The sequence below is a fragment of the Candoia aspera genome, chromosome 1 (genome assembly GCF_035149785.1).
Source record: "Candoia aspera isolate rCanAsp1 chromosome 1, rCanAsp1.hap2, whole genome shotgun sequence".
NCBI classification, from domain to species: domain Eukaryota; kingdom Metazoa; phylum Chordata; class Lepidosauria; order Squamata; family Boidae; genus Candoia; species Candoia aspera.
In genome coordinates, this window is record NC_086153.1 from 237,963,417 (window position 1) to 237,976,738 (window position 13,322).

Here is a 13,322-nt window from a genome sequence, read left to right on the forward strand (position 1 = left end):
TTTACTAATAAGTTCTGTAGACCATAAGTAGGGCTGTGTGTGACAGAGACAATTTGTTTGTTTTGAACTTAGAAAAAATAATCCCACCTGGAATGCTTTACAGAATGCCTTGAATTGACTTCATTCTGGCAGAGCAAAACCTGAATCACCTTGAGGGTTCCATTGAAACAGAACTCAAAATGTTCTGGGATGCTTTGGTTTTCACCCAAAAGCCACAAAAGTGGGTGGGATAGCAGTCCACACATAATGCTACTGGCCAACCAATTTGTAGAAAGATTGGCAATAGGGAATGTGCAGGCAAACATATAAGCACACAAATCATAGACAACTCTAACAGTACAAAGGCCTCTTTGTTCTTTTCTTGTTAGATCTCACATACTGTATAGGACAAAAACCTAATCAGTCATCAGCATCCTTCAATTAGAGGTTAGCATTTCCCACCTTCCTAGTCTAACTGGCACCAAACACAATTTCACTTCCAATATTAAGCTATAGGGTTTCTTTAAACACTTCAAAATATTATCCGGTGGCTTATGGCTAATGGTGGCTGCAAAAAAGGCCCTAGAGCTACATGACTGCATGAATAGCATTCATTAACATTAAAATAGCTAGACCAAAGACACCATGCCACCTGCAACTCCGTTTTTGCCAGCAGTGCAAACATTTAAATAAATGCACTAACAGCCCATTAGCAAAACACAACCAGTGCTCTACCTACAAACAAGCAACCAGACAGACATGGGTAATCAGTTTCTTAAACCCACCCCGAAGTGTATATATCAAAACCTCAGCAAACAAATATAGAGATTTATTTGCAAGCAGCCAGATATAGCCAGTAGGGCTACAGAAAGTATTTGAAAAGAGTGCTTCACAAAGCACACTTTTTGAAACTTTAAGCAGCCACATGTTCCAGAAGACTTTGGGCAGCTGCTTTGATGGCTTTCATCCACTGTCTCCGTAGGCATGTATGTGCATAGCTGCTTTGCTGGCAGACTTAATGGAAACGTCTGAATGCATAAACAAGTGAGGGGGCAGGTAGGTTAATAGCTACCCTTTGAAATGGCTCCACTAACCTTTTAGAGGATGTGGCTGTTTTAATGCTTCAACGAAGGGTGTTTGGCCCATGCCAATGCATTTTGTAGAGCATCCCTTTTGAATGCTTTGGACATCCCTACTTGCCAGTAACTCCAGCAGCAATCTAGTTGCAGAGCCCTGACAGCACTCCTGATCATCTCTCAGCTACAGCAGAGCTGATCCAGAATAATTCTTTAATGAGCACTGTGCTCTGCTTATATTCCTGCTCTTTTTCTCCTATTCCCCAGTGCTCCATTTCCTCCCCCACTCCCCAAATAATCACCCCATCCAGCCTGAGGAAATAGTAATCGCTATACTGGCAAAGAAAGGAATTAAAAACAATAAGGCAAGACACAAGATAAAAATCCAGGCAGGTTGCCTAGAATAATACAAGAGCACTCAAAAGAGTGCCACTCAAAACAACGTATTTTGTTCTGCATTTGAAACAAAGCCCTTGAAACACATGTGCTTTTATTGTGTGGACTGTTTTGTGTCCCACTGATCTTAAAACACTTCATGCTTGAACCATTTTGCACTCCTGGTTTGAGTAACTCTGGGGAGACAGGGCTGTAAAACTATCTTTATTTTGGTTTAAAATATCAGTGCTGATACAGCAATAGATACATTTGGTTGATGCTATAACATAGATACCCACCTTCTGCTTATCCACAGACCCTACATATCATGGGATGAAGACATCCCATGTCTTACAATTTGCTGAAGATATGTCCTCACAATGGAGTTTCCATCTCGTAGGCAATCTGCCCACTGCTCAGGGAGGCTGAAGCCGGTCCAAGATGTTCCGGCATGAAAATAGCATTTTCCCTGGGAAAATCTGAAACAACCCATGGTGCATGGAGGAAGTGGTGTAAGGTGACATGGGTGGGGGTGGCTATCTGCTTGACTACTATTGTCCCAACAGGGTGGGACTGTAGGACTGCCCCTTTCTTCCAAACCTCAGGCTTGGCACCTGTTTGCTGTGCTGTTTTGGCTATAACAGCAGAACCCTGGCTTCTGATACCACTGCAAGGTTAGTCACCCTTGGATTCTTAGATTGTTGGAAGACCTGAAATTGACTAATCCATACCTGGTTTATGGCATGCAAGTGAAAATGTAATTGAATTCCTTTCCCAGTACAGCAGTTGCTGCTTTCAGGAAAGTCCTGGCTCCTCAGTTCCTCTCATGGAATGTTAAGTCCACCATAGATTATAACCTGGTACAGATAGGGTTTCGGCATAGACATTTTTTTTCTCTTCTATCCTTCTGGATGATCAGAACTGTATGTATATGGTAATTTGATACCAGAATCAATAAAGTGATTTCTCAAACTTTGGCTCTTCAACAGTACTTAGCAGCAGCTGAATCTTGGCTGCACAAATCCAAATTACCACTAGATGGCAGCCAAGAGAGAAAAAAAAGGTCCTGACTCTTTGCTGCCACCGAATGGTTAATAGATCAATTGGTTGAGAGATCAGTCATTTTGGAGAAATTATTACAATGTTCTGAAAGCACCTGATAACTGAACACATTTCTCTCACAGGTGCACAAAAACCCCAAACTTGAACTCTGGTGTCCACATCTGAACTGCACTAATCCACCACCACCTTGCAGTTAAGAGAGAACTCTTTGCTGCCATCTACTGATTGTTAGGTTGATAAGTTAGCAGTCCTTTTGGGAGAGCAATAGGAAAGTAATCAATTGGATGAAAGGCCAGACTTCACAGCACCATCCCAACATGCATCCCCTAAGGTAACCGGTGACAGCTTTTCCTGTCATAGGTGACATCCAAATTTCAGAAAGGGAAAATTGCAAGTTATCGCCCTGACAGTGCCTTGTGGAGAAGCCGGACAGATAGCAGGACAGCACAGTCCCCATTCTGGTAGCACATTAAGGGCAAATGTGGGGACAGTGTGGTTTATGCTGACATGATTTCCTCCCAGCTCAAGGACACAGGAGGAAAGCATGGCAATGTAGTTCAGGGATGAGCCCCTTATTTAGCATTCCAGCTAACTCATATATGTGCATGGGTGCATGTTTTTCTGTTTTTAAAATCCTTATATTCCAAGGGTCTTTATGAATGATTGCACTCTCTATTGCATTCTGATCTGAATAATCATTGACACAAGTTAATACATTTGCACAAGAATTGTGATTAGTAAATGGCACAGCATTCAGCTTTTAGAACAGAATTCCTGGTGTTCTTTTGCACTGAGCCTAACTTTTGGTGTAGTCATGGATGAATCCATGTAGTTTTCTTGGCAACAGTACAGAAATATTTTGCCACTGCCTTCTAGTGGGAATGTTACTTTGGTTTAGGAAAATGTTATTTATTTTCTGTGCTTCTCTCAAGTGGACACTTATAGCATATTTATGTTACAGTATCATTTTCTTCTTCTTCTCCTGATCCCTACCTTTCTTTGGTTTAGATTCTCAGTTAGGACTCCTAACGAGAAGACTGGGCTCTGCTCTACGGCCTGTGACAACTCACTTTTTGCTAGGTTCCAGACCTCAGGCTGTCCAGAGATCTCCTAGTGCCCATTTGCTTTCTGGTTGTAGCACTCTCCTGGAATCCACCATCTGTGATGAGATACTGCCTGAAGATGATTCAAGTGACTTGACCCATGGTAATGGAACACCTTGTGCTCTTCTTGCCCATTTCCTATTCTCAAACCTCTCCTTAACAGAGCATGTGGAAGCAAACAAGTAAGAATGGAACGTTCCCTCTCCTATAAAAATGTTTGGATGATATGCGCATTTATGGTAAATGTATTTACATGAACATTTCCATAAGCTTGCAATCTTTCTGTAAATGAAATTGGGAAATATACACATGTGTTAGAGTGGTTCAGTTTTATGTTAATATTAGAGATTACTTTCATCCAGGTAGTCTCTGCAGTGTGGTTGGCTGTTCTCAGATCTTTTGCTGCACCTATAATGAAACTGCTGACTTAGAGTCACTATTTTTCCAGGCAGGTTAACTATCATGCTGTCTTAAGCTGAGTGAGGAAAGGTATTCTTAAGCATTTTGCCCATTCCTACTAACCCCACCTCAGCTTACAAATGTGTTATTTTTTCCCTGTGGTTTAGAGTAATAACTGACCAAAACAGAAAGTTGATTCATTTTTTTCTAAATATCTATTTCTAAATATGGAGAAAGCATAACTGCATATAAGCCTGTATAGGAAATTTTGGTGAAGAAAAGAGTTTTCTAAGCATACAAAATGGTAAATTAGGACACTTTTATTTTTGCTTTTGCCAGGTGTCAGCAGAGTTATATGTGGGAACCCCATCAAAGCTCTTCATGCACGAAGACAAAAATTAAGTGTAAGTTTCTTCCATAAGTACTTTCTTGAGGGAAGAGAAGTTTAGAAGAGGGCTGTGATGTGAATCCTAAGAAGAATGAAGCTATTGGAACTACAGAATTGCATAGATTTAAGTGAACTTTTAAAAAAACATTATCAAAATAAGCTGTTAAAGGTTTAGTAAGTGTTTCACAGTCTGCTTCTAGAGCTGAACAGCCCATATAAAGTATTCTGCTTCTTGTTAGGGTGTGCTACTTATATTATCAGCCTTTTTCTTTTGATCGTGATGGGTTTCTGGCAAACGTTCTCACTCACCATGGAGATTCATGCTTGTGAAAGTAAAATGGGAAAGCTGTTAGGGACATTTCAAAGGAAGGAACAGATCTGATGTAGAGAAAAGCACACCTAAGCCTTCACTAGGAGACAAACAACAGATGGAGTTGGGTTGCAACATTGTTTGGTCTTGTATATTTGCTTTGCAATAGTATGTCAGACCACCCCTCTTACCTCCAGTCACTGTGGCACAACAGCCGGTCCCTGTTGGTACAATAAGCATTGGCCATGATGGGGAGATTCTGAGAGAAATTAAGATTTAAATGATAATCCCAGGCAAAATTGAAAGTTTTCAGTGAATGCAGATATATTTTGATATAATTCCTCTAATATGTAGTCTGCAGTAACCAACCTGTTCCAGCCACTGTGTCATCTGGCAGAGCATACTTATGACTTCGAAGAAACTGGCAATGTAAATGGGAAAGACATCTTTGCTGAGCTGAAAATCTTGCAAGAGCATCATTACCAGTAAGGACCAAAATTTAGTCCATTATTAAGCAGGAGTTTTTAGAGTTTACCAGATGAGGCTCCCAAGATAAATCAGCAAGTGAACATAATCTCCACTTGATAAACTGGTTGCATTGTGTCACACTATAAACCCTAGGGAAAGACAAACATTAGGAATATTGCAATAGGGAAATGTCTATACTGCATTTTTGTTCAAAATATTCACAGATTTTCAGGGTGAAAGCTGTGGAAAGTCCTGTGCCATGAAAAGTCTGTCCTTTAAGGAGTATTCTAGATTATCATATAGGAAAAAATAAGTCTAGCTTTTCTCTTGTTTCCATTGTCATAAGCACGTCAGCCATCTTGTGGCCATGCTCAGGAATTGCCATTCATATTTCATCCTATTTTCATTCAGCATTTTAAAGTTTACAAACAAAACAAGGGGAGGAGGAGAAATCAAATAAAAATTGTTAAGAGTAGGTAGGTAGTTGTCGATCCAAAAATAAACAGATCCACTTCATTTCATGCTTTTGCAATCATATCTGATTTTTTGCTTTTAAGCCAATGCCCTTCCTCTATTGGGTGGAATACAATCAACAGTTTCATTAAGTGGAAAAGAAAGTTCATGGTAATAATGAGTCTGCATATCACAGTCTGTCTAATGTTACAGCCCTCAGTCATGCTCACCACAAGGAGTTACTGTGCCAGCATCTATCATGAGTAAGGATGGCGAGCAGGGGGCTCCCATCCAGACTGTTAAGCGCATGCGTAGCACTGAGGAATTGGTCAGCCATTCAAAGAGACACAGATCGGGACCACCTTAACCTTTGGGGTTTATATGGCTGGGTTTTTCCCACACTTCTTCAGTTTGTTAGGATTCCTGTTATGTACTAGCAATAAGCATTAGAGACCAGTTCCTTGTCTCAGCGTGTTTCCTGGCGGTTAGGACAGCATCAGTAGTTACAAAATTAAGAAACAAAACACATAATTAGGATTTTAGGGCTAGTTTTCATAAGGCGGGGGGAGCCTATTGCCTGTACCTGTCATGAGTAAGGATGGCGAGCAGGGGGCTCCCTTCCAGACTGTTAAGCGCATGCATAGCACTGAGGAATTGGTGAGCCATTCCAAGAGGCACAGATTGGGACCACCTTAACCTTTGGGGTTTATATGGCTGGGTTTTTCCCACGCTTGTTCAGTTTGTTAGGATTGATGTCCTGACTCCCAGGAAACACTCTGAGACAGGGAACTGTTCTCTAATGTTTTATTGCTAATACATAACAGTAATCCTAACAAACTGAACAAGCGTGGGAAAAACCCAGCCATATAAACCCCGCAGGTTAAGGCGGTCCCAATCTGTGCCTCTTGGAATGGCTCACCAATTCCTCAGTGCTACGCATGCGCTTAACAGTCTGGAAGGGAGCCCCCTGCTCGCCATCCTTACTCATGACAGTACCTGATCTGTCAAGTTAGGAGAAAAACAAAAACAATGCTCCTAGAAATGAGTCCTGAAAATTTTTTTGTGGCATTTTTTCTCAAGAGAGACTTGCTAAAGACTGAATTTGATCATCTTCCTGAAAGTGCTGTAAAATTTAGGTTTGGAATTATTTTTTAGAACATGGGGGAAAGTTCATAACAGAAAGCATTACTGTGGGTTTTTTTCTTTGCTTATGGTAATTATTTCAGTTTAAAGGTATATAACACATGTTGTATATGGTATGTGTGCATAAATATCTGGTAAATAAATAATTATTAATGTGTAACTTTAATGTACAGTTTGTTATAAAATTTGGGCAGGATGAACATCTAATTAAATAGGTAAATCTCTTTCAGGCACTTGCAAGCTCTCCAAAGGGAGAAATCTCCCCAGCTGCTGAAAATAACACACAGTGATGAGGAGGGGGAAGAGGAGGAAGAAGGCTGCAGCCTGAGTGACAGCTGTGAAGAAGATCTCCAAGAAGCCATTCAGGAGGACATCACACAGATTACTTCATCAGAAGCTTCCTGTTGTCCCCATCTTTCTCAGGTGTCATCAGGTATAGAACTAACAGGGCAAAATTGAGTGCCATTTGTATATAATATTTAAAGATTAGAATGTGGTATCCTTAAAGCAAGAAGATGCTGATGAAAAGGAGAAGGGGCTCTTAGCTCACTCTGAGGGAGGCCTTTAGAAAAATAGATATGGAATTTATACTGTGCTAGAAACAAGAGCAGCAGCTTCTCCAGCCTCACTACAGGTATTGATCTGCATCTTGTGGAGGGCAAATAGTTTAGAACTGTTCAGATGTTTCCAAAAAGATTTAACAGGCAAGCCACAGAGATAAGCCACCCTTTTTCAGTGTTGTGTAAACTCAGCTACTGTAGTTCATGGTTTGCAATTGTTAGTTAAATGGCTTAGCATGGTGCAAAAACCCTGTTAAGGAAAAGAGCTGTGAAATGCACTGAGAATCTGTACACTGGAACTTGGTGTAACTCCTTTAAACACAGAATTATATAGAAATTTATTCAATCTAATTCTAGCCTAGGATAGAGGTTTTAAGTTCTGTTTAGCACCTGCTAAAAATGCAGCAGAAGAAGCTACTCAGTAGAAATTCTAAAGAACTGCTGTTTATAGAACTGCAGAGTTATAGGTATCCCCTGTTATTAAGTTATCTAAAATATTCATAGAGGATATATATTTTTATACAGAGCTCTCAATTTCAGTGCAATATATATATATATTGCACTGAAATTGAGAGCTCTGTATAAAATTGTCAGCCTTTTAGAATTTTGGAATTATACTTAAAGATGGGAATTCAAGCCATTCTTTCCATCCTGCTAACTTTTTCTTTTAGAACCCAGCAATGTCCTGAAAGCCTTTTGGATGAAATATTTTGCTGCTAAATTGGTGGTGTGCTTTCCTCTTACATTTCAGATTCATCACATATCCTTGCAAATGCATTACCAAGCATTGTAAAGCGCACTCTCCAACCCTCTCCTCCAAAATGTCCTTCACCTGCATCCATAGGTGTGACAGCTGGACTTGTGAGAGCTCGACACCTGAAAATACCCAACTCAAAAAAAGCAGCTCTGCTAAAGCTACAGTCTCCATTAGTTGTGAACAGGGATGCAGTGCAGCATATGGTTGAAAGGACTGCTGTTCTGAACCTTCACAGAAAACCAGAGGCATCATCTAATGCAGCAGTCTTCACACAGAGGCAAAGGACTAGTGGCAGCAAACAGATCAGAAGACCCATTTCAGGACCAGCAGCATTTGGACCAACAAGCAGCAGGTTTGGCTACTTACCCCAAAGTTGCATGGAATAAAGGCTGATTCAGAGTTATAATATTGGGCCAAATAAAGTATATTTGAGCTCGTTTAAGCCACCAGCCTAATACTGTCACACAGTGGCCAAAAATCTATTGACATAGTTTTAATTTTGGGCAATTTTATTCATTTGATTTATAGTTATTCCTCCAGGAGTGCAAGGTAACATACATTGCACTCCTTCCTCCTTTTTTCCCCCACAGCAGCCCTATGAAGTAGGTTTGGCTAAGAGACAATAACAGGCCCAAAGCCACCAAATGCAAATCCACAGCCGAGCGTTGACTTGAACCTGGGACATCCCAGTCCCAATCCAAAACCTTAATCATTAACACACACACATTTCTATATTAAGTTGCAAGCCAGGTTGATATTCTCCTACTGGAAGTGTTGCTGTTGCTACCTGCTATCCCTTAGCCCTCCATCCATTGACAGAGATAAGTTACCTTTTCTTGATTCTGCAGCTGTGAGACACAGCTGGAGCAGGGAAGTGAACATTTTTCCTACCCTTACCCATTTAGCTCCTGGGAGGCAGGGCGTGCAACCTTCCAGAAGCCATTGCTTGTCTTTGAGTAGATGCCAGGTGGTCTCTGTTCACGTGCTCCCAAAGTAGATGTTCTGGCAAACTTGTTTACTATAGAATATGACCCTGTTGAAATTTTAATTTCTGGGATTTTAGAAGGGAGTTATCTCTTCTTTCTGATAGCTAAAGTTTAATTTAAGCTACACCTAAGTACAGCAGAATTTAAAAACATTTGAATGTGATACCTCATACTCAAGCTCAACATGATTTTTTTTCCCATAATGAGCTACCTGTGTCACTTTTTTCCTCTCCCTGATAACATTTTTAATTTATCTGTGACATAACGTCATTGCCACCATTCTTCCCTGTCAGCCCCAACCAATAGTTAGCTATAATGGGGCAGAAAAGTCCCCATTGTAACAATATTCTGCCATGAATAAGTAATCCCCCAGAGATGGTAAAGTAATGGAGAAAGCAACCTGGAAATCAGTCTTCAGCAGCAGCCCATATCTTCTGAATTGGGCAGTACAACCTTAACCTTGCTTGTTAGAAATAACTAATAAGAACTAAGGATTCTGAAAGTATAGGGTCAGTGCCTTTTCTTCACCAAGGAGTACTTGCAAGTCCACCTTCACACACTACAACTTTAACGTTGGAGGGCAAGAGCTCCCAGGCAGCCTAGGCCCCTGTCTGTCTTGGCATCAACCACTAGGCTTGCAATCCTTTCTCTGATTTTCTATTTCTCAACCATTCCCTCTTGCAGTTTTACAGTACTACCAAAAATAAAGGGGGGATCACTACATGATAAAGGATCTTCATGTCTGTTTACCATTACCATATTTGAGCTATATTCCATGCTTATAACCCAGAAATTCTATCTCCTTGTTAATGACCAAAAGGGGAGGGCATTGCAGATACTTAGAAGAATAGAAGAATGTCTGTTCCTTTTCATTTGGTCCCTTAAACCTACTTCCTAATTCACTGAATTTCTTCTCTTCAGAGCCACTGTGGATAGAAGCCTCCATAAGACAATCAACAGCCATCAACCTATCACTCACTCATGCACAAATTTGCCAGAGAGGTTTGCAATGCTGAACATGGTCCATTCTCCGACTGCCAAAGCTGCCCTGCAAAGCTTGCCAAAAAGGCCGGATATCTCAATGATTGCTCAAAGCAAGACTCCCCAGTTGTAGGAAGTGCCCTGAGCAGCTGTGCATGTCTTGTTGCCAGTTCTCGGAAGCGCTCAGCTGTACTTGATTTCCCATCTTCCCCTGAGCAACACAGTCAGCTTCTCTGATTCAGCAGCCTGATTCATCTCTGAGGGTAACAGTGCCCCTACGCAAGTGGAGCAATTGAAAGGAGCACCTTGATTTCTCTCCAATTAAACTGCTGCTGTGAAGAGAGAATCAGCAATTCCCCCAGCAGCCTTTCTCTTTAGCAGACTTTGAAAGGAAAGGAGAAGGGGCTTGTGCCACAATAGTTCCTTCAGATGACTACATCACTGATGTTTAGAACAGCTGTTTGAGTGGTCTCAGGAGCTAGGGTGATTTCCTTGACTCAGCCAGTGGGAGGACGACTCAGTGAGTCCCTCAGGTAACCAGCTGCAGCTCCAAGTGTCGGCCTTCTCTCATAGTGATTAAGAGGCTGGGAACAGAGGCGGCTTCCCCTGGCTTAGTCTGAAAGATACTTTTTTCATGTTTCTTGAGTAGCAAACTCACTGGTTGCAGGTACTAATTTCTACTTCAACTAACATGTAAACTATCCATCTTGCTTGAAGTTACCACTTTTGCATGAAATTACGAAATAGCCCAAAAGTGTAGGACAATTGGACCAAGTCATTTTAATTTATTTGTGCTTGGAAGAAATATATGTGGCATAGCATCCAGATACTGTGTTTTCTTCAAGTCAGGTGACCAGTATATACCCACATCTTTATGTCAGATGTGGGTGGTTCCTAACAATTCCTCATTTACCTCAACCTTTACATGTCTTTTTACAACAAATGTACTTTCAGTTAAAATTTCCCTAAGTTTATGTAGATCGTTTTTAGATTGAAATAGAAAATCCATCGGTCACAAGCTTCAGCATTTGGATACGATGTGAAATGCTGTTCTAGTAGTCTCACCTATCCGTTGGCACATAGTCAGATGGATACAGTTATCAGCTGGCCTTTGATTTGTAGTATGGATAGTGTTGTTTTGAAAATCAGGGACTCCCACATATGGCTAGTAGGTGGCCCTGTTTTGAATGTGGCATTTGAAGCAAATGCTGCCACATTCATAGGATTTGTTACTTACCATAGTTCACACTGTTATCTTTCTCCACACAAGTCCCACAAACTCTGCCTACTAACAAAAGAAACAAAGGTTTGTGTGAACTGGAACTCAGACAAGTATGTATGGATAATTATTATTGTGAATATTTTGAAACCAAGTATTGTATTGTAGTTTTCAAAATTAATACAGGATAATTTTGGAGTGAGGTTTACAATACATGAATTATGCAGCAATCTAAGTTATAAGCTATTCCTTTCTGGTCAGATTTTTTAAAATGCATAATGATACCAATAACGTTTACACAAAATCATCAGTATGTTCTTATGTTGAAGCTTAAATATTTGTACACCATGAAAAACCTTAGGGTCCTCCAAAACTCTGCTTCTGTCCTTGCCATAGGAGAGTGGGGCACCATTAAATTCCATGATAACTGGGGCATAGGTCTGTAGGGAAGCAGTACCCAAATTCACGAAAGGATTATATGTGGGAATATCAGCCTTAAGAATAGGTATATCCTTTAAATCAGCTTTCCTATTCAATTCAGTCTTTGTAATCATCACTGAAATTCTGCTTTTTCTGTATGCTCAAAATATGAGCAGACAAGCAATCTAGCCTTTGCTATGTTCATCTAGTATCTCTGTGAAGATGTAACAAACATATTTCTTAAATTGGATTCAGATTTACATGCTTAGAGTAAGCCCACTGAAATCAGTATAACCCCCTTGAATTCCAGTATGTTTTCTCTAACTAATTGGATCCAACACACAAAATACTTAGTGTATCCAGTCTTATATGAAGATACTGGATAAACCTATCAAGTAGGAATCCTATTCACTTGCTCACATCATTATGTATAGAGAAATGTAGAATTTCAGTTATGTTTGCAAAGTTAGGACTGGATTGAAAGAGAAAAATGGCTTACCATACATTGGATTCACCCATTTATGCTTAAGCACAGAACTGCCTATTCCTATTTGTCAAGAACAAAAAAGTTGACTTCTTTCATTTTAATTATGAAAAAGCATCTAGGGAACAGGTGCTGAAGCATTCTGGGCCTTACCTGACCTTCCAATAACCAGTCTTCCCATTTTCGTCTGTTTTTTTGCTTTGCTAAATTTTGTTACTGGAAATGTGATGTATAGGGGAAAAGTATTTCTGGGAAGGTGCTGCTGGGAAGAAGCCATCAGTCACAGTTGGGGAATCTGACCCTTCCCTCATTACATCCTGAATTATTTGCCAAATTCTCATTAATGTAGCAAGGGGAGGTCTTTCTTCAGCTGAACCCATTACCATTTCAGTTGATCAACAATGAGGGAGCCTGTTCATAGTGTATCAGGGTCCTTTTCCTTCTCTTCTGTTCTCATGCCTAAAACCCGTCTCATAATTTGTAAGGTGATTTTTCCTTCCAAAGTAGCTAAACACATATTAATGCTTGCCCCAGAACTGGAATTGCACGTTGTAAAAGTAAATATACCTTGTCAGAAAAATTATGAGGCCGGCTTTGTATTTGAAGAAACCACACACTCCTCTTCAGTCCTATTTGCTTCTCATTTAGCGTTCCAGTACCTCCTTAGATGCAAATCAGTTGTAGTAGGAAGATACATCATATAGTTGAAACCATATTTTGAGCGAGCGCTGTTTTGTCCTATCAGAGATACCGTGGGAATTGATGTGTCAAGTGTTGTCTTGAACTTCTGAAAAACGAAAGAGACAGAGGTAGTCCACACGATAATGGCCACGTATTTCTTTGAATACTGCTGTGTGGTGCTCTCCAGTTAGAACTATACAGAGACTATTGCTGTTCATTGTGGCTGTTGCTTTGTAGCAATCAAGGTAAGATTTGGGAAAGGGTGCTCAGAGTAAGGTTTTCTTGCCCTCTCCATACCTTTGTGTAAGAGGTTAAACACTTAAATGTTATTTTCCCTTTCATAATGTTCCAATTTAGAATGCCAGCAAAATATTTGTGCAGGTGGAGTGGGAGAAAGCGCACTTGCATCATCATTCTTTTTTTCTGCTCTTAAGATAAAGCTTGAAGCAGCATAACCTCTCTCCCTGTTTGATCCTAT

General features: G+C 40.4%; 2 protein-coding genes across 2 annotated transcripts in view; one reads left to right on the forward strand and one right to left on the reverse strand.

Moving 5' to 3' along the window:
- LRRC56 (leucine rich repeat containing 56) overlaps window positions 1-11,088 on the forward strand; it is a 57,346-nt gene extending 46,258 nt beyond the window's left edge. Inside the window, exons 9-14 of the mRNA XM_063289282.1 lie at window positions 3,501-3,698; window positions 4,334-4,398; window positions 5,047-5,177; window positions 6,987-7,189; window positions 8,068-8,425; window positions 9,981-11,088. Of these exons, the coding sequence (XP_063145352.1) occupies window positions 3,501-3,698; window positions 4,334-4,398; window positions 5,047-5,177; window positions 6,987-7,189; window positions 8,068-8,425; window positions 9,981-10,173 (1,148 nt within the window). The 3' untranslated portion in view covers window positions 10,174-11,088. The remainder of the gene's footprint in view (window positions 1-3,500; window positions 3,699-4,333; window positions 4,399-5,046; window positions 5,178-6,986; window positions 7,190-8,067; window positions 8,426-9,980) is intronic.
- Window positions 11,089-12,003: 915 nt separating this feature from the next.
- Window positions 12,004-13,322, reverse strand: part of LMNTD2 (lamin tail domain containing 2) — an 80,981-nt gene continuing 79,662 nt past the window's right edge. The window contains exon 15 of the mRNA XM_063317788.1: window positions 12,004-12,950. Coding sequence (XP_063173858.1) covers window positions 12,804-12,950 — 147 coding nt within the window. The 3' untranslated portion in view covers window positions 12,004-12,803. The remainder of the gene's footprint in view (window positions 12,951-13,322) is intronic.